We start from the raw sequence: 22,967 nt of genomic DNA on the forward strand, positions 1-22,967 counted from the left end.
ATGAACTGACAGCTGTCAGAAGGGAGTGGTGATGTATGCCTGGGTGAAAATGGTGAAGAGATTAATAAAACAAAACTCATAGACACACACACACAATAAAAAACAAGCAAGGCATAAACCTCTAAAGGCTGAATGAGTATCAGGCTTTTTGAAAACATTCCCAAGCCTTTAACTAAATACTAATGGAGAAAAAAACCACCTAAAAATTTCATGAAAAGGCACTTTATGAAATGAAAGCAACATAACTATGAACAGTTTAACTTATTTGTTCCTACACTAATTTAAGCAAATGCTTTGAGGCCTATTCATTCACCAGCAATTTATATAATGAAAATATTTAATACTAGCTTAAACTAAATGTGAGAGGATGAGAACAGAAAACATAAACTATTTTTTATCCACAGTATTACTACAATAAAAATCCACTAATTTCAGTACAAATTCAGAAATTTTATTTAATCATTAAGGAAGCTTAAATGCCCTACCATATAACTTAGGTTAATGAACAGTATCTTTTTAAAAAATTAACACAAACTATCTTAAGACATTAATCAAACTTTTGATGTGTCAATTTATTGCATATGTCAGTACAGAAAGTATAGTTTAAAAGAAACTTATTGTAAAAAAGCAAATGTAAATGTTTGCTTGCCACAGTTAACACATAACATTCACACTTGAGCTGTAACACTTTATTACTGCTTCAAATAAAATATGGCAACAAAAGTATGATTTACATTGTGAAACTGGATTAACTTATTTTATCCTGAACGTACCTCAATAGGTTGAAAACAATTTGAATTTTAAGTATATGCTGTACTGACATAAACTGTTATAAATTAAGAAACAATACTTATCCCTGTTACATATGTATATGTGGCACTTTTTGTAAAAGTGTCTTATAGTTTTATTTTTAAACTACATTTTTAAGATACAAAATATAAATGGAGGTATATTTGTACCATTTGGCAAAAATGTGTTGGCTATTAGGATTAATGCATTTATTTCAACATATAAATGCATATATCATTTCTGATTAGATGATGTGCATATACAGTAGTATAAACGAGAGTGCTATTCATTTTCTACCCTATTATTTAAAGAATATGTCTGTGCTGTCATTTCCAACTTTACCTGAGTGATATGAAAATACATATATTGAAGTGGATAAACAAAAGCATATGACTAATTTTTTGTCACAGTTTTTCTCTTTAATTGTTCTTAAACATAATAGGAATAAGAGAGGGGAGAGGACAATGAAGGATATCAGTATATCTTAACCATGTCCTAATTTAAAAAATGACTTGAAACATTTTTTTAAAATTTATCTCTTTACTCCTAACCTTAAGGAAATAAGGGACTCAATAAAAACATTTATACTGAACTTGCAAGGTAAGTTATAGAAAGTTGAATATGGCCTTCAATCTTTAATCCTACCTACCGAATAAATCTACTCCTACCTCAAACCAAATCTTTCAAACTTAAGAAATGTATGAAAGCCTCAGGTGGTAGGAATTCTCAGTGAGAAATATTACAACGTAATTAACCCAGGGACATATTACCACATTATCAAAGTTGGAACTTAGGTAGTTATTAAGTGTCTAGAGTTCATAATAAAAAAATAAATTTAAGCTGCCCTGTAAGAAAATTAAGAATTTTAATGAAAATACCAATCTTATGAAGTACTTGCATAAACACAGGGTAGATGCAGTAGCAGATGCTCCAGTCGCTTTATTAGAAATGTCTTGTGTTTAGATGTTGTTTTGCACTGTTATGTTTCTTTTTCACTGATATCAGTTAATTATTTCCTAGATCTATATTTAGGAAATGCATCATCTTTTCATTTCTAGTTATTTCCATTCTACTAGTATTCTTTTATCTGTTATAAATTTTGCAATATCCTCTTCAGGATGCTTTTTGCAATTTCCCCTCAATATCCCTTCTAAAATAATGGATTTTGACCTAAATAGTATCTTGCCACATTTAAAACCATTCTAGTATTTCCAAATTTACAGTAGCTTAATAACTTAAAATTCATTCAGAAACACCTATAGCTGCTCCTGCGTAAGTGAACAGAAATTAACACATAGGATAAACACACTTCTATTTCTACTAAACTATGAGTACAAAATGAAGTAACTCATTGAGAATTCGTATTTTAACACCAAATGCTTTGGCCAAAACTTAGACACGCTTTGAAAAAATGATGCCATGGGCTTCAGAGACCCTGATAGTAAGAATCTGTTTTCTATTCCTTCCCATCTAAGGAAATATTCTCAAATACAGAAATTAAGAAAGATGTACTACAACCCTAGAAACAGCCTCAGAAAGGCTCTCTGACCCAAAGAAGAGAATAAAGAAGGTAGGGATGGGGCACAAGTACTTTATGGATGTTGAGGTCCTGGTGTAAAAAAACTGTTTATAAACCTGGAGTATTTTTTAAAAGCTGCATAAAAAAAAAAAACACTGATAAAGAAAAAGCTTTTACACTTCATCAGCATACTTGCAACTATTTGATAAATTGCTCCACAGTATAATAGACTAAATGATAACATGAAAATATAGGAAGGTACTCTATAATCTTTAAAGAATGATACAAGTGTAAGGTATACCATGTAAAGTTCATGTCTAACACTACATTTTGTTGTATTAACATTTTTCCCTTTTATTACTATTTAGGACAGTCATTCTACATAGCAATGATTGACAAGATGAAAAGTAGCTTTCTAATTGTGGTGAAAGTATACATAAAAATACACCTTCCATGATGCGCATTACCAACTGTTTTTTAAATCATGACTTTTTTAAACAATAATTTATAGAAAAAACATTATTCTTTAGAAATTATATTTACTGTAACTTATTGCTTCCTAAATACTGACATAAAGTAAATGAGAAGAATGTTATTTGGCAAAAGTATTTCTAGTCCCATCTCCATAGAGTTTTAAATTAAGGTCAGAATTACTGACCCATTATCTCTCTGTTCTAGTTGCTTGCACAAAGCCAATAAACACAGTCAAAATATTATGCAGATATAACAATGTGTAGAGCTCAATTATGTATAATTTTGAGCACTGCCAGACACAACTTAGCACAATTATGCCCCATAACTTACACATATATATCTTTAGGCAAATCCTGCCATTTTAAGGATTTCTTAAAGTAAGATTTTTCTTACTTTTCTATATGTATGAATACTACTATTAGTAGCCATTTAATCGTTAAATATTAACAGGTTCTGTGATAAAAAGCTCTAGGGTTCCTTTATCCCCACATTTGTACATGTAGACTTCTTAAAATTGTCCTTTGTTGCAGTTCTATTTTATAACCACGACATTAAACCAAAGAATATAGTTTTTTTTGCTTTTGTCTTTGCAACTCTTATTTTCAGAAAGTTCAATAAATGGTATCTTGGCTTTAGTGGATTAGTTATACCTAAATACTGGGAATTAAAAATTAAATGTGGGGTTTTCTATAAAACAGTATGTACAATTATGTAATAAGGCTCCCTAATTTCATTTTTAAACAAGTTATCATCTTCACTGTGACTGCCATTAATGGTTTACCTGTAGACTTATGAAACTAATAGAAGCTAAATTTCTTTCTGCTACCAAAATTATAAATGTTAAAAAGTTCAACTATGCACATCGAAGCTGCAGTAAAACTCTAAATTTCTATTTTTACATGCTATGATCCAGATTGTACCTAACAAAACACAGTACATTTATATTGGAAAGTGGGGTCCCATTTATTTGTAAGAAAAAGCCAGATCTTAGCATTTGTCAGAACAAAATTCAATAGCAACCTGCACACAGGCCTCCATTCCACTTCTTGCCCAAACCAAAATAATTTACATAAAAATAGATATAACCCAGGTTACCATATACATCAGTATATGCCCAGTGCTATTTACATTAAAAACATTGCATTGCATAATTCAAGAAATAAAATATCATGCATTTTATTTTAAGGTGAAAAATGCAGTTACAGAACTAAGTTTGCGTACCATGATTGTCCCAGTATTTACTAAAGGAATAAGATCCAAAGGTTTCTCGTTTACATCTTGCCTTCTACCCCCAGCCATTAATCTTAAGTATCACACAAAATATATCACTTTAGCAACAAGAAACTTCTGAATATATTATACTGGCATATTAAACTAAAGATATGGACACATAACCACACTGAAAGGTTTGATGAAAATGTATGAAATAATCCCAACAATTACAGTTTTCAAATGTAAAAAACTACTTGGATCATCTTAACAGAGTACTGAAGTCCTTTCAAAGTTTAATGTCACTCTTCAGACAAGTACAGACATAACACACTTCTAAAAAGAAATATTTTTATCATTCTGCACAAATCAAAATAGAGTACATTAATCAAAAAGAAAAACATTATATAATTGTCACATTAGATGAAGTTTTTGCCATTTCTTCAGGAGAATGACTCTTTATTACTTCTTTGATGAACTGTTCAAGGCTAGTGAAGTAACCCTGGCATTGCCATGTATCATTATGAGTTCCATCAGGAAAAATGGCTAACCTCTTAGTCCGAGATGGGGAGAGTTCATAAAGTTGCTTCATCATTACGGGTGGAATTAATTGATCAGAGAGTCCAGAGATGAAAAGAGAAGGCATTCTGCACTGAGATATTTTTCTGTAGGACAAAAATTTATTTTTGTAGCACCATAAAGGAAGGTAACGCATTGGAAAGAACGAAAATAAAGTGCTGGCCATATGTGGTATACTTAAAAATGTGTTCTCCACCATAATAGCTGAAATCCTATGTGAATTTTCAGAAGCCAAATGAATAGCCACCGCTCCTCCCAAGGAACGACCAAAAAGAAAAATTTTTGTTTTGTCAAGGTCAGGTCTAGTCATCACATAGTCTAGCACAGCTTCAGAGTCTAAGTAGAGTCCTTCTTCACTTGCTTCTCCTTCGCTTTTTCCATATCCTCGGTAATCAACAAGTAAAAGATTAACTTTGAGGTTAACTAACATAAGCAATGCATTTGGTAACCTGTGACCTATGTTGCCTGCATTCCCATGAAAATAAATTATGGTTGGAGAATAGGGTGAATTGTCTCCAGTGTATCTTATCAAAATAAGATTTAGACGTACTCCATCTTTGGTTCTGATGAAAACGTTTTCATGTGGAATACCAGTTGGCATGGGGACATAAAGGCGTGAGGAAGATGGCTGTTCTGGAAAATAAAGCAATACATCCTGGAATTTATACAGAATACCTGCTATTGATATGAATATTAACAAAAGTAAGATAATGCCTCCATACAGATGAAAAGTCACTATTAAAGGTAAAAGAGAAATACGACAGAGAGCCCAAGACCACGAGGCCAAGGCTATTAGCCATCTTTCAACAAAGTTCCACAGCATCCAGGACTTTTCCATTGTAGTTCTCTGTAAGTGTCCTAAAGAGAAAGAGAGAGACATTATCAGTAATTCAACATGTATCTCTTCAAGTTAAATCCATGATATACATCATGGCACTAGATGAATCCTTGGAAGCCTACACCAATCCATCCACAAAACTGGTTGCTCTAATTTCCCTTGTCCCTTCTGTTATAAAGTCTTCCTCCAGTTTCTATGATAGTCATCAAATTATATTTATTTTTTAATGTTCTTATTTACTGCCAAGTACTTCATTCATGCAGTCTTGATTTAATAGAAAAGTTGATGCTGCTGGATCACATGGTAGTCCTGTTTTTAACCTTTTGAGGGAAACTCCATACAGTTTTTCATAGTGACTGCACCAATTTACATTCCCACCAACAGTAAACAATGGTTCCCTTCCTCCACATCCTTGCCAACACTTGTTGTCTTTTTGATACTAGATGTTTTAACAGGTGCAAAGTGGTATCTCATTGTTTTGATTTACATTTTCTTGATGATTAATGATGTTCAGCACGTTTTTATGTACCTATTGGACTCTTTACGTCTTCTTTGGAAAAAATTTCTATTTGGAACTTCTGCCCTTTTTAATATTTTTTAAGTTGTCAAGTTGTGTTTTATATTTTGGATTAAACGCCTTACCAGATATACAATTTGCAAATATTTTCTCTTATTAGAAGGTTGCCTTTTCATCTTGATGATGGTTTCCTTCACTGTTCAGAAGCTTTTTAACTTGGTGTAGTTCCACTTGTTCATTTTTGCTTTTGCTGCCTTTGCTTTTAGTGTCAGATCCAAAAAAATCATCACCAAGAGTTTATTAAGGAACTTACCGCTAATGTTTTTTCTCTAGGAATTCTGTAGTTTCGGGTCTCACATTAAAGTCTTCAATCTATTTTCAGCTAATTTTTAGCATGGTAACATAGTGATCCAGTTTTCCTATCACCATTTATTGAGGAGGCTGTCCTTTCCCATTATATTTTTGGCTTTTTTGTTGTTTTAAATTAATTGACCACCTATGTTTAGGTTTATTTCTGGGCTCCTATTCTGCTCCACTGATTTATGTGTCTATTTTTATGCCAATGCAATACTGTTTTGATTTCTACAGTCTTGTAATGTAGTTTTCCTTTCTCAAGATTTGTTTGGCTCTTCGGGGTCTTTTTTGGTTCCAAAGAAATTTTAGGATTATTCTATTTTTGTGGAAAAAATGCCACGGAATTTTAACAGGGATTGCATTAAACCTGTAGATTGCTTTGGGTAGCATGAACATTTTAAGAATATTAATTCTTCCAAACCATGAGCATGGAATAGCTCTCCATTTTTCTGTGTCTTCTTCAATTTCTTTCACTAATGCCTTACAATTTTCAGTGTACTACTCCTCCAACTCCTTGGGTAAATTTATTCCTAGGTATTATTCCTTTTGATGGAATTGTAAATGAGACTGTTTTCTTAATTACTTGCTGATAGTTTGCTATTAGTGTATTGAAATACAACAGATTTTTGAATTCTACAGCTTTACTGAGATTGGTAGGTTGAGGGCAATTTTGATTAAAAAGGTAGTTAAAAGATTCTAACTTATTAAGACCAATCTGATATAATATCATCAATTTCCTTTTTCACATTATAGAAAAAAATCTAATTAAACAAACTAGGATAAGAAAGAATATTTTCCTCTCTACTTGGAGCTTTCACACCTAAGCTTAAAAAATAATTTATATAAATTGACCACTATTTTCTAATATTGTACTATTTTTAAGAAAAAGTTTAATGATTTTGTCTCACATCTGATTAAAAAAATTTGGATTGCTAATATAATATGTGAAATCTTTTATACAGTCCTTATTGCAGCTTCATAGCAGTAAGTCAACACTGATTGATATGTTGTACTGATGAGGCCATAAATACTTGAAGGATAAGTGTAAAAGAAACAGAAATTCTAATTGAGAACCAGAGATAGTGAAGAAAATTATTGGGGAAATTTTTAAAAAATATTGTTGAAAAATATAAATGATAAAAATAAAATATAGAAAAAACTATCAAAAAATTTAATCAATTTAAAATGTTTATATGTATGTTGTCTTAAAAAGGCAAGAGATGAGATATAATTTTTATTACAGAGTAGTCATCTACTTATATATTTACCAAGTTTTAAAAGACATTAAATTAGGTCCTGGCCAGGTAGCTTAGTTGGTTAGAGCATTGTCCCGATACACCAAGACTGTGGTTTGATTCCTGGTCAGGCCACATACAAGAAGCAACAATGAATGTACAAATTACTGAAACAACAAATCAACATTTTCTCTCTCTACAAGCAATAAATAAAATTAAAAAAATTTTAACTTCCATTAAAATAAATGTTAAATTAAGAAGTTATTCTTTGGATAATTGTTAATGACTAATTTATAAAACTGTACTGTATGCCATTAGCTAATAAATATGGCATTTTAGTTCATCATTAGATTTAAACATTGAAATAAAACAAAATGGAGTTAAATTAAACTGGCTAGAAAGACTAATTCGATGATTAAATAGATTCAAATTTTCACTATTACTTCATTAAGCATAGATTTTCACACATGACTTTTTGTTCAAAAGACTGTGAACATAAACCAACATCATAGCGCTTTTCCAAAGTTTCTCTGAAATCAGCACTGCCACCCAGCTGCAGCAAGTTTTATTACAATGAGCACTATACAACATTAGAGAAAAGCAGGTATGTCAGGTAAACAAAACTTAAAAACTACGGAAGCAATAGCTGGGGCACTAGGTGTCAGACTTGGTTAAAAATCAGACTGGAAGAGGCTGCACTACAGCAGCAGCCAAGTAAACCAATTACAGTAAATACTAAGTATTTGTGCCAGGTCAAGAATAAAGGCCTTTCACAATCTATGATTGCTTTTTCTCGACAACACATCTGGTCACTTACACTTTTCATTTTGTGTTTACTTAATTTTATTATTATTTTTAAGTATAAGCAATATCTGAGTGATTTTCATGTGTACACAAGTTACACTGGGAAATATGAAAACACACTGGCATAAACTTTATACATCAAAATAAAAGAATTTTGTGTAATGATTAGTATTAACAAGGTTTGGAATATAAAATACAAGTACACTAGAGCACTGTGCTATTTCAAGAATAAGGTATTTCTTTAGTGAAAAATTTTACCATTTTCACAGTCAAGCCAATCATTTGCGAGTGGTATCAGAGAGGTGATTAACTCAAACATCATTTATTTGGTGATAAATAGGGGAAAAAGCCACTAAAATTCTATCAGTCTTAAAGTCTGCGCTATCATATATGTGCAGAATAATCTTGAGTTTATCACTTATTTCCAGTCTGAATTTTTTTCTCTGTAGAATGAGAACTTAAAAATACCTAATATAAGGCCAATCAGCATTATCAAATGAAGTTCTAAAAAGCATTTATAAATACTACAATATGTTAACTTTATTTGCTTTTGTGACTAGTATTTCTGGTTGTACTACTCATTTCTTAACTATGTTCTGCCCAAATTAAAATCAACATCAGCATTTACCACACCATTCTAAGAAAAGAAAATAATCTAGAAAGTTGAATGCGGAGTGCATGGTAAAGCACTTTTACAACCCAGATAATCAGGAGTGAAGTGACTCAGTTTTCAAATTAAACAAAGTTACTATTAAAAAAAAACTATTGCAACTCTAGATAAAATAGAAAACCCCGATACCTGCACAAAATATATCTTAACATTCAAACCATACACACACATACCTGCATATATTAAATCTATATAGTTAAATTTTTCAATTATTCAAACTTTGAAAAATAATTTAAGTAGCTTTGTTAATTTCTAATTTAAATGTACAATATTGAATTCAAAGCTATTTAGACCAGGAACTGTGTTTCTCTTTCTCACTACTGTATTTCCTACTGGATAGTAATATTTTTGACATATTCAATACTAAAATGTTTTTTATTTTTTTTATTTTTATTTATTTTTTTTAAGATTTTTATTTATTTATCTTTAGAGGGGAAGGGAAGGAGAGAGGGAGAGAAACATCAATGTATGGTTGCCTTTCATGCATCCCCTGCTGGGAACTGGCCTGCAGGGAACCAGCCTGCAACCCAGGTATGTGCCCTGACTGGGAATCGAACCGCGATTGTCTGGTTCGCAGCTAAAATGTTTTTTAAATAAACAATTCAGTGATACACTTGAATTATTATACTTCTAAGAGAACACAACTGTATTCTGAGCACTGGGCACATATGTTTAAGAGTAGACATCAGAAAAATAGCAAATATGAGTCCATTATTGGTTAGGAAAAATAGTTATTCAACTTGATGTTTTCCACAAAGTATTTCTGAGAAGACATCTTAACTGACTTTGCGATAAACAACGGTAATCTTACAATGAATTGTTAAACTGTGAAAGTCAGAATGAAAGCCAATTCACTTTGAAGAACACCAAATTTAAATTGAATTATAAGGACACTGCTCTGGAGTGTTTGTGTGTCTTCTCTTTAATACATTATGGCATACTCGTAGTCCAGAAAGAGACCTCCACTCACAGACTGCCTTATTTTTTCATAACCCAATTTGTCTATAATTTCTGCTATCTACTCTTTATCTTATCTATGCTCTTAAGAGAAATAGAACACATGCGCTCAGTGGTTGAGTGCTGGCCTGTGAATCAAATGGTCCCTGGTTAATTTCTAGTCTAGGCTGGGTTTCGGGCCAGGTCCCTAGTACGGGGTGTGCAAGAGGCAACCATTCACTGATGTTTCTCTCCCTCCCCCTCTCTAAAAAATAAAATAAGATCTTTTTTAAAAAAGAGCGAGAGAAATAGAACAAGCAAACTTAACATAGGAAGAATTTTTATTTACTAAATTTGCTGAAACTATAAACAAAGTGCAAATACCAAAGCCATGTGCTGAGATGTAAATACAACTTTACGTAGACCCAGATATTATGATAGTCAATGTAAATGAACAGTGACTCTGATACAGTCCACTGAAGATTCTACAGCTAGCAGGACGCAAGTTTTCCATTTATTTTGTCAATACATTAATGTGAGTAAAGTATTAACAAAACCTTTTTTCTCCACAAAAAAATGACCTCTGGCTAACCTTCTAGCATGGTTTCCCTGGATACCTCATAAAGGTGGGTGATATTAACTATGTTTCTAAGCAACATTTTGTGTAGTAAACTTGACCTATATTAGTGAGCTAAATCTGAATTAAGCAGTGAGCAGGGCTACACTTGCCAAGTGAGAGGTATAGAGTGGCTTTTCTGTGTGGTACATAATCTGTAACTAGCCTGTTCCTCTGCTGAATCCTGGACACTGTGCACATGTGCTGTTACAAAAGATATTTTTTCTGGAGCACAAAACAGTTAAGTCAGGAGTTGCCCACCCACGTGTTATTCTTTCCACTAGCCTAAACTATCACTTGGGAAGAATATACCTGATGCCGATGGGTTTTCTTTTTTTTTCTTCCATTTTTATTCTTTTAAATTTATTTAACTGTTGTTCAAGTACAGTTTTCTGTCTTTTACTCCCATCCCAGCCCACCCCTGCAGTGCTCCCCATTTCCCTCCCTTTTCCACCCCCCTCAAGTTTTTGTCCATGCGTCCTTTATACTAGTTCCTGTAAATCTTTCCTCTTTTCCCCTGAAATTCCCTCCCCTCTCCTCTCTGGTCACTGTCAGCCTGTTCTCTATTTCAGTGTCTTTGGGTTTTCTATCCTGTACCTTTCAACAAAGCAGAGGGAGGTTAGTGCCAGGTATGGTCTATTGGGTCTTGTGAGTGTGACTGTTTTAGCTGAACCCAGGACCACTGCTATTAATCATGCAGAATAAGCAAGGTGATTTAGTTACCCCTTAAAATATGTCCTATGTGGCAAAATATTTATAAAATATATTGCTAGGAGAGATTAATTATCTGTCAGATTTTTTCGTGCTGAAATGCATTTGCAGATAACACCTTAGCATCATAAATAATCAAGAAGAATGGTGAGTTTCATATACTCCAAGTTTGATCAAAGTCTGTACTACTTAGAAGGATGGTTACAGGGAAAAACGTTAGACCAGTAGAGCATAGAATCTTAGTCAGCCAATACCCTCTCATCTCCCACACTTCAACATTATTATTATGTGTTTAACCTTATGCTTACATCTTAATACATTACAATTTCTTACTTCTGCCTTTGCCATGTTAGCACACCAGCTCTCACATGTCAAATGTCTTTAAAACCTGTACTCATATATCTCTGACTTTAACCACCCCCGGCAACTCCTTAACTATTTACTATCTTAAGAATCTGATGTTTCAGCTCTTAACAATGATCACTCTTAAAAAGTGATCCTCACTTGCTAATAAAACTAATGGATTTTTCTCAATCCACACTGCAAACCCATACCCGACAGCAGACATTAGTTCTTCCTCAGTCTCCAGTATACTCAAATCCCTGTTTTTCTCTCTGACCTACTCCAATTTAGACATTTTCCAAGGTCCTACCCATTTACTTTCTTTCCATCAGTGATCTCACTCTTTCTCATGGCTCCAATTATCTTATCTGTTTCCATTCTTTGTCTACTCCATCTACATCCTCAAACTTATCCAAAACTAAACACTTCCTCTTCCTCACTTAATATTTTGCATGCTTTATGTTAATTATGAAAAAAGCATGTGTAAACAAATATATTTTTCAAAAACACAAGTTTGATTCTGAGTCTCAATATACAATAACAAACTAAAATTATGTGGCAGTATCAAAAATAAACACATTATTTTAACAGGTACAGGTCTCGTATCTGAATTTTAAAAAGTCAAACTTAAAAATAATTTTTATGCTTTTTATTTAGATGAAGTGGTCAGAGATGTCATATTTATATTAGTAAGCACCTGTCAAAAATACTCTATTAAAAGCATGATTTATTTTTATTATAATGTATAGACAAGTAGATATAATTGCAAATGTTTTCCTTTAGAAGGAATGGTTTTGAAGTATAATCATCATATTGATGTACTATGTAAGCACTTTGATCATATGAATGCAACTTACAGATATAGTGAAGATTATCTTGAGAATTTATGATCATCATTAACTTATTTTGTTTACATTTAGTGTTCCAAGTTTCCTGTCTCTAAATATTGTGTCTTCCATTGTGGAAACTCATTGTGTTTTCCATTATTTTGCCATGTATAATGGGCACTTTTTGCCCAAATTTTTTAAGGAAAAATAAGAATGTGCATTATACCTGGGTATAATGATTACATACCATGGGTAATAATCCCATGCAGAATGCACACAAAAATGTTGGTGCACATTATACAGAGCAATATTATGGTATGTAATAGCCAATTTAAGACTAAAAATATGCCCTGGCTGGTGTGGCTCAGTGGATTGAGTATAGGCCTGTGAACCAAAGAGTTGCTGGTTCAATTCCCAGCCAGTACATTCCTGGGTTGCAGGCTGGGTCCCTAGTAGGAGGCGCATAAGAGGCAACCACACAATGATGTTTCTCTCTTTCCCTTTCCCTCCCTCTGTCTAAAAATAAATAAATAAAATAAAATAAAAAGACTAAAAATATAAAACAATTTAAAGCTGTGAAGCTCTCAGAACCACCATGTTGACTAGTGTTAACTGAGTGATGAATCAACTGAATGACGGGCATACTCATCTTAATTACCTCATATATGTGGCTGGAAGATCTCAAATGATTCCAGTTCTAAGGAAAATATTTAAATAACTATTCTGTAAGCTGATGATTTAAAAAAAGAGGTCAATACCAAGGTTATGCCCAACTACAATGGTATGAATTCTCAGAACATTACCACAAACATAACTACAAGTCTCCAGAGAGCTCTCAAACCTAGACTGGTCCAGTGAAGTGGTCCCAGGGCTGGCTTCCAAGCCTCGTAAGATTCCAATTTATTCTACCATACTATTTATTATTTAAAGATTAAAGGCAATGCTACATCTACAAATATGTGTGGATACTTGCTATACGGAATCATAGTGCCTAGGCACTATAAACTACTTCAAAATTATAAATGTACAGCCCCTGCTCTTAAGTACCTCATAAGCTTCTCAGTAAATTTCAAGTAACTCATGACCTACTCAGGAAACGAGACATGGACATATATAATTATATATATATGTACGTAATATAAGTTTATTTAATTATAGATAACGCAAAGAAAATCAAAGAAAGTCACAATTGTCCGTAACTATACAAAGAATAAAACCTTAACTATGTTTCCTTTATAACATAAGTTTAGTAATATCTGGATTTCATAATGCTTGATTACTTACAGAAACCAAGTGGAAATTTATGCAAACTTTTTAAAAACAGAACAACATACAATGCTAGGGTTAAGAATTTCTTTTACTTTCCATCAAACAGCTATCTATAACACATTTTTATTCATTTAGCACAATTACTCAGAGGAACTAGCGGTATTCAAGTATAATCTAAATAAATACATGGCAAGGACAAGTGTAAAGAAAATCAGAGCAGCAGAGCTGCATAAACTTTATAAACTGAGATCTTTCTATCCCAGTGGTTCTCAAAAAGTGGCTGCAGACTCCTGAGGGTCCCCAACACCTTTTCAAAAGGTCTGAGAGGTTAATATTATAATCATACTAAAATAATATTTGTCTTTTCATTTTTTGACATTTGTACTAGTGGTATAAAACCAGTGAGGGGTAAAACTGCTGGTGCCTTAGCAGAATGGTAGTGGCACCAGACTGTGTAAGTCATTGTATTATCACCATGAACTCCAGGCAAGTGTGGGGAGAGGGGTGAAAATCAGTTTTTACTTATGAATGTCACTGAAGAAGCAGTTATAATTACATTTTGTGGGGCAACTGTCTTACCAAATGGGGAGGATACATGAAGTACTAGGTGTGAGGTGAGCTAGCTGCTTTTTTTAGGTGACACCATTTTGACTTAAAAAGAAAATTAACAAACTGGTTACTCAAAATTAGGTGTTTAGCAGACATTTTCTGGAAAATAAATGAAGTTGCCAATGGCTTCCCACAACTTGGGACACTTTTCTGATAGAACTGTCATGGTGCAATAAACAAATGAGATTTTTGATAACCTTTTAAATGTGTCAACATTTGCAATAATTAGCTCAACATAGCAAAACTAATATCTTCCAAATGACCAATGAATGGTGTCACAAAATCAAGCATGGGTCAAAAAAATTAATGTAACAGAGACAAAAATTCTTTGATATGGGTTTCAGATTCCACAATGTAACTGTCCTTTAAAAAATTACCACTTGTTTAATATTGTAGAATCAGAGAATAACCATAATTATCTGAAAAAACTATAAAAATACTCCTTTCACAACTAAAAATTTGTGTGGGCCTTTTTTTCATGTATTTCATCAAAAACAACTTATGAGAATGAAACATTAAAATCTGTCTTCTATCAAGCAGACATTAAAGATATTTACACAAATGTAAAACAATGACATATTCCTTGCTAATTTTTTCCAAATACAATTGTTTTCCAAAAAAAAAGCTATTATGTTATGTAATAGAGTTTTTACTGTTATTTTAAAATGACGAAGTTTAATTTTATAAACTCCCAGTTTTAATTTCTAACACAGTAAATATCTCTGTATTTAGTCCACATGTATAGAAACTCTTGAGTCCTCAGTAATTTTTAAAAATGTAAAGAGGATCAGAAAATGTAAAGGGGTTCTGAGAACAAAATGTTTGATAACTAGCCCTGACCGGTGTGACTCAGTTGGTTGGGCATCATCCTGCAAACCAAAAGGTCACCTGTCTGATCCCAGGTCAGGACACCGGCTGGCGCTAAGGGTTTGGTCCTTGCTCAGGGTGTGAGAGGCAACTAATCGATGTTTCTCCCTCATAAAGGTATTTCTATCCCTCTCTTCCCTCATTTCTAAAAATAAATAAATAAAATCTTTTTTTAAGTTTGATCAAACTACTGTTCTATTCTGCATAACCACAAACCTTATTGCCTTTTCCCCCCGGAGACTGTTTCCTTCAAATTCAGAAATGACGTACTACATGAAATCTTTTGTTCATTTAATATATATAGGTTACTAATGTTTACTAGATGCCAAAAGAGAAAAAAAGTAACTTTAATAAAAACACTCAACAGTCCTGGCTGGTGTAGCTCGGTGGATTGAGCATGGGCCTGTGAAGCAAAGGGTTGCCAGTTCAATTCCCAGTCAAGGCTCATGCCTGGCTTGCAGGCCAGGTCCCCAGCAGGGGACACATGAGAGACAACCACACACTGATGTTTCTCTCCTGCACTTTCTCCTTCCCTTCCCCTCTGTCTAAAAATAAATAAAAGAATATTGAAAAAAAACACCAAACATTCTTCAGGTTCTCAAAGATCATAACTATAAGAGAGACGAGAAACTTTAGAGAGAGTACCTTTCACCCTGGGCTATGCCCTGAGTGAGGATTTAATCCAGTGAGTGTTGCACCCTACATTCTTACACCACTATCCAAGTCCGATTTCGAAGGGGTATCTTTGCATATATATGACTTTTTTACTTTGCATCTAAATGTCTACACTTGTAAAAGGAAGAAGTTCCCTGAATAACCTAAAAGTCTCACAAATTATATTTTATAGGTGATAAAAAATACAAGGTAGAGTTGGAAAATAGGCATTGAATTATAAATAATAATATCTTTACTATAGAAGATTGGGGGCCGTGGTTATGTGACTTCTAACAGTATCTAAAAAGTTACTAAGACATTAAGAATGCACTCAAGATTAAAAACAGGTCTCTTCCTTCCAGGCAAGAAGGGGCTGGAAAGAGGTATTCCAAGTCATGAAATCCAAAGACCTACAACCAAGATTACTCTATCCAACAAAACTTTCAATTTAGAATGGAAGGACAAAGTGCTTCTCAGATAAGATCAAATTCAAGGAGTTCATCATCACCAAGCACTTATTATATGAAATGCTAAAGGGATTTATCTAAGAAAAAGAAGATAAAAAATATGAACAGTGAAAGGACAGCAAACTCACAGTTATTAACAACCACACCTAAAACAAAAGCAAACTAAAAGGACAGCTAGATCAGGAGCGGAAACATAGAAATGAAGATCTCATGGAGGGTTAGCAACAAGGGAGTGGGAGGACGAGAAGGAGGGAGAAGGTACAGAGAATAAGTAGCATAGACGGTAGGTAGAAAATAGATAGGAGGCAAGAATAGTATGGGAAATATAAAATCTAAAGAACTTGAGACACATGGTCATAAACTAAAGGGGGGAATGGTGGGGGTGGGGGATGCCGGGTGGAGGGGAATGAAGGGGGGGAATAGAACAACTGTAACGGCATAATCAATAAAATAAAAAAAATTTTTAAATAAATAAAAATAAAAACAGGTCTCTAGAAATCTCTGATGAACAAAGATGTGATTTTATATTTCAATTGAGGTTTGTAAAACATTGTATTCATCACACATTTTCAGTCTCCTTCCAGACCACTATCATCAAAGTAACATTTTTTAAACAGCATTCTGGTAGTTAAAGTTGTAGAGAATTATTCTGGCTAAACAATCTTCATGTAGGACAACAGACATAGTATGTTTTAGGAGTGTATTATTAACATGAGGGAAGAAAGAAAAGCCAGGAAATAATTAAGTATACAAGGAACTGTCATGATTTTCCAGGAACTCAGCAGTGTTTGTTTGGTGCTTTGTCAATAGAACTCAGGTTATTCACTCCAATAAAAAGTAAATGATGGCCAACAACACATTAAAGATTAATTACAAGTCTAGAGTAACACCCACCCTCAACCTTCTCCACACCAAAGAATTTTCCTGCTCTCTCCCTGATGCTTGTAATCTATTCAGATCACTTTACCCAGCAATACTGTACACACAAAAAAATTAAAAATAAAAAACAATAAATATATCAAGAACTAAAATCCAAACTACAGTAATGGCACATTCTAATTATTATTGCTGCAATAATTAGCAGAGTAAGTCACACAAATGTTATTCTTTCAATCACAGATAAAATGATATTTTAATGAAGGTAAAAACTGTCTCACCAAAAAAGATAAATGCTAACTATTCTAATTATTTTTAATCGCAAAAGTGTACATTGTATTGCACAGTGTATACTGATTTACCAATTCTGCCAATAGTAAAAGGTTTCTGAAAACAACAAAATATTTTCCTATAAATGAGTTAAATATTTATTCCCCAAAACCAATTTGACTAAAGGTTAATTGAGTAGAAATAAAAGAAAAGCCCCAAGCCCCCTCTAAATAAAATCTTAAAAAAAAAAAAAAAGAAAGAAAAATGTCCCAAGTCATAAGTGAATGATTACTTTTTTAAAAAGATTTTATTTATTTATCTTTAGAGGGGAAGGGAAGGAGAGAGAGAGAGAAATATCAATGTATGGTTGCCTCTTGTGCGTCCCCTTCTGGGAACTGGCCTGCAACCCAGGCATGTGCCCTGACTGGGAATTGAACCATGGTTGTTTGGTTCCCAGGCCCGAGCTCAATCCACTGAACTACACCAGCCAGAGCTGAACTATTACTTTTAAAGAGCCCTAGAGTCCATCTCAAATTAGTAATTTTAGGAACAGCTTGTTTAAAAATAAAAAACTGCTCATACATTAAAAAACATATCTAGAAGTAATAGAACAATATGTAGGTTCATGTGAAGACTGAAAACAGAAAGCAAATTCACCTGTCACTGCTAAAAGTTACGTCAGAAGAATGAGTATCTCATCGTGTTCATTAAGAACTAAAGATTCAGCCTTCCTGCCTGAACATATCTTCTTTTCTGCTAAGCACTGAGAAGTTAAGAAACCATGCCAGCTGCACAACTGAAATGGAAACACAAATAGCTATCAGTCAGTGTGTTGGAGACACCACAGAATGAATTATCTATTTCCCTAATGGTTACCCACATGTCATCAATAATGAAAAAGTATGTATTAATAGTCCTATGGGACAAATGAACAATAACTGCCTGTGGAGATGTTGGATAGTAATTGAATAGTTCAGCAAGCATTTTAAACTGGGATTTAAATCTGTTTGGGCAGATTACATCAAACATTACACTAGGCAGTAACATAGCATTTTTGGGCTTTCCCCTTCCCCAGAAGCATGGAAGACTTGGTCCTCAACTGTAACAGAAAAAGGATGACAGATTATCGTCACTAAGTAAGCCAATCACAATTTATTCAAAGATTATAAATATCTGTAAGAAATAAAATGGTAGAAAATCTACAAGGCCAATAACGCAAAACAGATGTTCAAATTAAGACAATGAAATTCAGGAAGTCTCCTATTTACAAAGAGGTACTGTTTTAAATATTTTACTATAAAGTGCATGGATGAAACTTAGAATTTATTTTCTTATAAAATCTGTGTTGCAGAAGTAAGACCCTCAGGCAAGCTCATAAATACATGAAATTCCATGTTCATGGAAATTCCAGTTCATGTTCTGGAAGTACTACAACTTTACAATTCCAGTAGAATATACTGCTAAAAGAGTTAACACCTATATGAAACAGTAACATAAAATGTAATAACTTATTAGAAGCCTATCATTGAGGGTAAAATCTTAATTAGAATAATTAGAAGAACCAAAACCTTCTTTACAGTATTCTAAAATGGGTATAGAAGGGCCTCACGCATTCCTGAGATAACTAAGTAAGAATTAGAAAATTTTTAGAATCTCTTAGTAACAGAGTTCTACATTAATAAAAAACAGAGAAACAGAAATAGATTCCCCTGGGATTAAGTGACAAGAGAGGGGAAATCATACAAAAATGTTGGGTTAAACAGTTTCCTGTAACCACCACTAAGTTATACTATTAACCCAGGACAATTTGGCTAAGTATCTTCAGGGGGCAAGGGGCTTGAGGTGTGCCTGAGAAGGCAGGTGGTGTGCCAAGATCTGCATGTACAGATATTCATAAACTGCCCTGATTTCATCATTTCAAATTAGCTATCAATGGGAGGCAGTGTGGTGCAGTGAAGAGTGTTTTGGGGCTTGGTAGGTTAACAGCCAGGTAGCTTTTGCCAACTCAATCTCTCTAAATATATTTCCTCCTATAGAAAAAGGGGTGAAATAGGTAATTGCAAAGCTGCTGAGATGAAATGTAACTAATAAATGCAGCTACTTCCATGAGGCAAAATTTAAGGTACCATCTGTCAGAACAGAGTGAGTGAAATTAAGTACAACTAGAAGTTCTGTTAGACCTGAATTACATTATGGATGAAACTCACTGGAGAATATCTGAGTATTTGCACACAGGGAATAACTAAAACAATGCCTTATTTTTCTTTCAAAACCCAGCTCAGGTAGCAGCTACTTCAGAAAACCTTCCCTAGACCTCTATTCCTTACTGCCAATCATTCCATATTCTGCAGTTTGTACAAACTGATGTGGTGGCACTCACTATTATATTGTTAACTCATTTGCTTTCCACAGACTCTGAGTTCCTTGATGACCATGACTTCATCTAATTCAACATTGCGTTTTCAGGAGGTGGCAATGTCTGGCTCATAGTAAATATCTATAACAATTATCGAATTGTATGGTCTATGTTTTAAGTAGTATAATTATGACCTAACACTTGATGGACAGCCACACATTCTAATTTAGTAGAATAAAATTTAACCTATAGTAAAAGATAGGTCATTAAGCATGCACACAAATATGATTTAATCCATGCCAAAAGAAACAAAGAGAAGGTCGGTAAAAATCAAACACCAAAACTTAAACCCAGACTTGGCCAGATGCTCAGGGGTTAGACCTTGATTCCCTGTCAGGGCACGTATAAGAAACAACCAATGAATGGAACAAGTTGATGCGCGTGTCTGTCTGTCTCTCTTCCTCTTTCTAAAATCAATGAATAAATAAAAAACTTAAAAAAAAAACCCTTGAAGCCTATATCCTCTTGTGTACTTCTCTTCCATTACTATTACATGGCAAGCAAATGCAAAAGCTGCTGAATAAAAGCCTTTTCTTGGTGATGGTACCTAGGGGGTAACACTAGTAACGCATTTTTCAGAAAATATTCACAAAAACCTACAGCAAAATGGACTTCGATTGTATGGGGGTACTCTCGTGCTGTTTCTTAAAACACCCAAAACTTCCTGCCATGAAATCCGAAAATGTTTAACCCATTAGTGGCGTGAAAGGACCGGGGCTACTACACGCCTCAGATCGAGCAACTGGGATTTTTGTTTCACTTTTCGTGTGTAGGGGAGTGCGAGGCGGTGGGGGTTGGGGATAATTTCTAGGTATTGGTTTGTACACGTTGCTGGAAATACCACTGACATACGAGTCTCTAAGATACGTTCTAAGCAACAAGTCCCAGCAGGGCACCGGAGGGCCTTCGGTAATCCGTGCGCCTCAGTTTCCACAAGGGCATTCGTTTGGGTTTTTACTCGCCACCCGCAGGGCTGCAGACTGGGCTTCTTCCGGGGCAGCACGGCTCAGGACCCGCGTGGCCCTGGGCGCGCAGCGCTGCTCTCCTCGAGAGGTGGTGCAGGACCAGGGCACCAGCGAAGCCCCTGCCAGCCACCCGTCAGGACCCTTCAGGAAAAAGCAGACCCCACAGCTCAGCTGAACTGCACCGCACTTACTTAGACCTGCTTGCAAACTGCGCAGTCTACCGCGGCCACGCAACCCGGCGCCGCGCAGCTGCGTCCCCCTTTGCAGCTTCCGTTGCTCCTCATCGTCCTCTTCCAGTCAAGGGGCCGTCGTAGTCTAGCCTGGAGGTCCAGTGGAGCCACTGTCTACTCCTCCACTTCCGGCCCACACTCGGTGTCTCGAGCAAATACCCTCGCCGACTTCAACACTACCTGCTCCCCGCCTCTCCCCTTGTAGTGGGAACCTATTTTTCCCCCCCTCTGGGCATGCGCAGACGTTGCGGCTAGAGTGCCTTGAACGGTGGCCGAGAGGGACAAGATATGTGAGTGCCTGGTCGCAGCTACCTTCGTGATTCCAGCAGTCTTGTCCAAGCCCGGGGTGCGGGGTGGAGGTGGGGCAGGGTATATTGTGGCCTTCTGCGAGTGTCTGAGCCTCTAAGGTGAGAGCTCAAAGCCCACTAGATCTCTTTGCTGGACGCAGTTCTTACAAAACGAAGTGTCTGCTCTATAGGACTGTTAGTATAGGAGTTCCTGTACTTTAGAGCGCTTCCATAACTATTTTTCTTTTTGTTTCCCCTCAGACCATCCCTCTCCTACCTCTGTCATAATGGGTTATCAAGGCGGCAGATGCATATTTTGTTGAGGCCTGAACCTTGCAAGAATTAGGGGGCCCTTTAAAATAAAAAGAATGTAAAATTATCTTATTTTTGCAGATTTTATCAAAGTACAAGACTAAGGGAGCATTGCTAGGGCCACTCTCAGCACCTTGAAAGTGAATACACAGTTGTGCTCTTGAAGTTGAGGCTTTATTCACTGTCACCCCCGCACTAAATTGTATTGTTTATTTTCAGATGCCCGTCCCCCCATCACTTGGTCATCCCCTCTTATGTGCTCACAGTTTTATGTATACAGAATACATTGATTTCTGCTATCAGATCAAGAGCTGCAGGACAAAGCTAGCCTCTCGGTAGAAGCTTCCTGTTGTTGAGTACCTAATAAGTGCCTGGCTCTAAGGTAGACTACTTACGTAAGTAAACACAGCAACACTACAAGAGGCTTAATTAGAAACCCTTGATTCTCTTTGAACCAAGCATAAGCAAGGCTAAAATAATAAAATATTGTATAAATCAACAACTCCTGAAACATAAGGACTGAGTTTGTTTTCATGTTTCAGTCCTACATTATGTGGCAATTACTATATCATAGTAGGTGCTCAATAAAGATTTGCCTATATAATAGACAAAGCATCAAACAACAAATGTTGGAGAGGGTGTGGGGAAAAGGGGACCTTAGTTCACTGTTGGTGGGATTGTAGACTGGTACAACCATTATGGAAAACAGTATGGAATTTTCTCAGAAAAATAAAAATTGACCTGCCTTTTGACCCAGCAATTCCACTGCTAGGATTATACCCCAAGAATCCTAAAACATCAATTTCAAAGAACCTATGCACCACAATGTTCATAGCAGCACAATTTACAATAGCCAAGAGTTGGAAGCAACCTAGGTGCCCACCAGTAAATGAATGGATCCAAAAATTGTGGTACATATACACCATGGAATTTTATGCAGCAGAGAGAAAGAAGGAACTACTACCTTTTGCAACAACATGGATGGAACTGGAAAGCATTATGCTGAGTGAAATAGGCCAGGCATTGAAGGACAAATACCATATGATCTCACCTTTGACAGGAAGCTAAAGAATAAAACAAACAAGCAAACAGAATAAAAACAAAGACGCTGAAATAGAGAACAAGTGGGCAGCGACCAGAGGGGAGAGGGAAGGGAACTTAAGGGGAAAAATGGGGAGGGATTTTGAGGAACAAGTATGAAAGACACAGAGATGAGGACTGGGGGGCGGGGGGGGGGAAATGGGAGGGAGGGGGGAAACCGGGTGGGGGGGGGGAGAGAAAAAAAAATGTACTTGAAAAGTAACTAAATAAAATTAAAAAAAAAA

The 22,967-nt window shown here is 35.1% G+C and overlaps 1 protein-coding gene across 2 annotated transcripts; it reads right to left on the reverse strand.

Annotated features, from left to right (window-relative positions):
- Nucleotides 1-3,933: 3,933 nt before the first annotated feature.
- Nucleotides 3,934-21,252, reverse strand: ABHD13 (abhydrolase domain containing 13). 2 transcript variants are annotated; one of them, XM_053670340.1, is made up of 3 exons: nucleotides 21,005-21,252; nucleotides 18,090-18,228; nucleotides 3,934-5,428 (listed from the first exon to the last, which is right to left on the reverse strand). In XM_053670340.1, the coding sequence occupies exon 3, from the start codon at nucleotides 5,406-5,408 to the stop codon at nucleotides 4,395-4,397; it is 1,014 nt and encodes a 337-aa protein (XP_053526315.1). In that variant the 5' UTR covers nucleotides 5,409-5,428; nucleotides 18,090-18,228; nucleotides 21,005-21,252; the 3' UTR covers nucleotides 3,934-4,394. The 2 variants fall into 2 exon arrangements, with proteins under 2 accessions (XP_053526315.1, XP_053526314.1); XM_053670339.1 differs by lacking the exon at nucleotides 18,090-18,228.
- Between the last annotated feature and the right edge of the window lie 1,715 nt (nucleotides 21,253-22,967).

Source organism: Artibeus jamaicensis, unplaced genomic scaffold (assembly GCF_021234435.1).
Source record: "Artibeus jamaicensis isolate MK-2021 breed Jamaican fruit bat unplaced genomic scaffold, CSHL_Jam_final contig_559, whole genome shotgun sequence".
In the NCBI taxonomy this organism is placed as follows: Eukaryota; Metazoa; Chordata; class Mammalia; order Chiroptera; family Phyllostomidae; genus Artibeus; species Artibeus jamaicensis.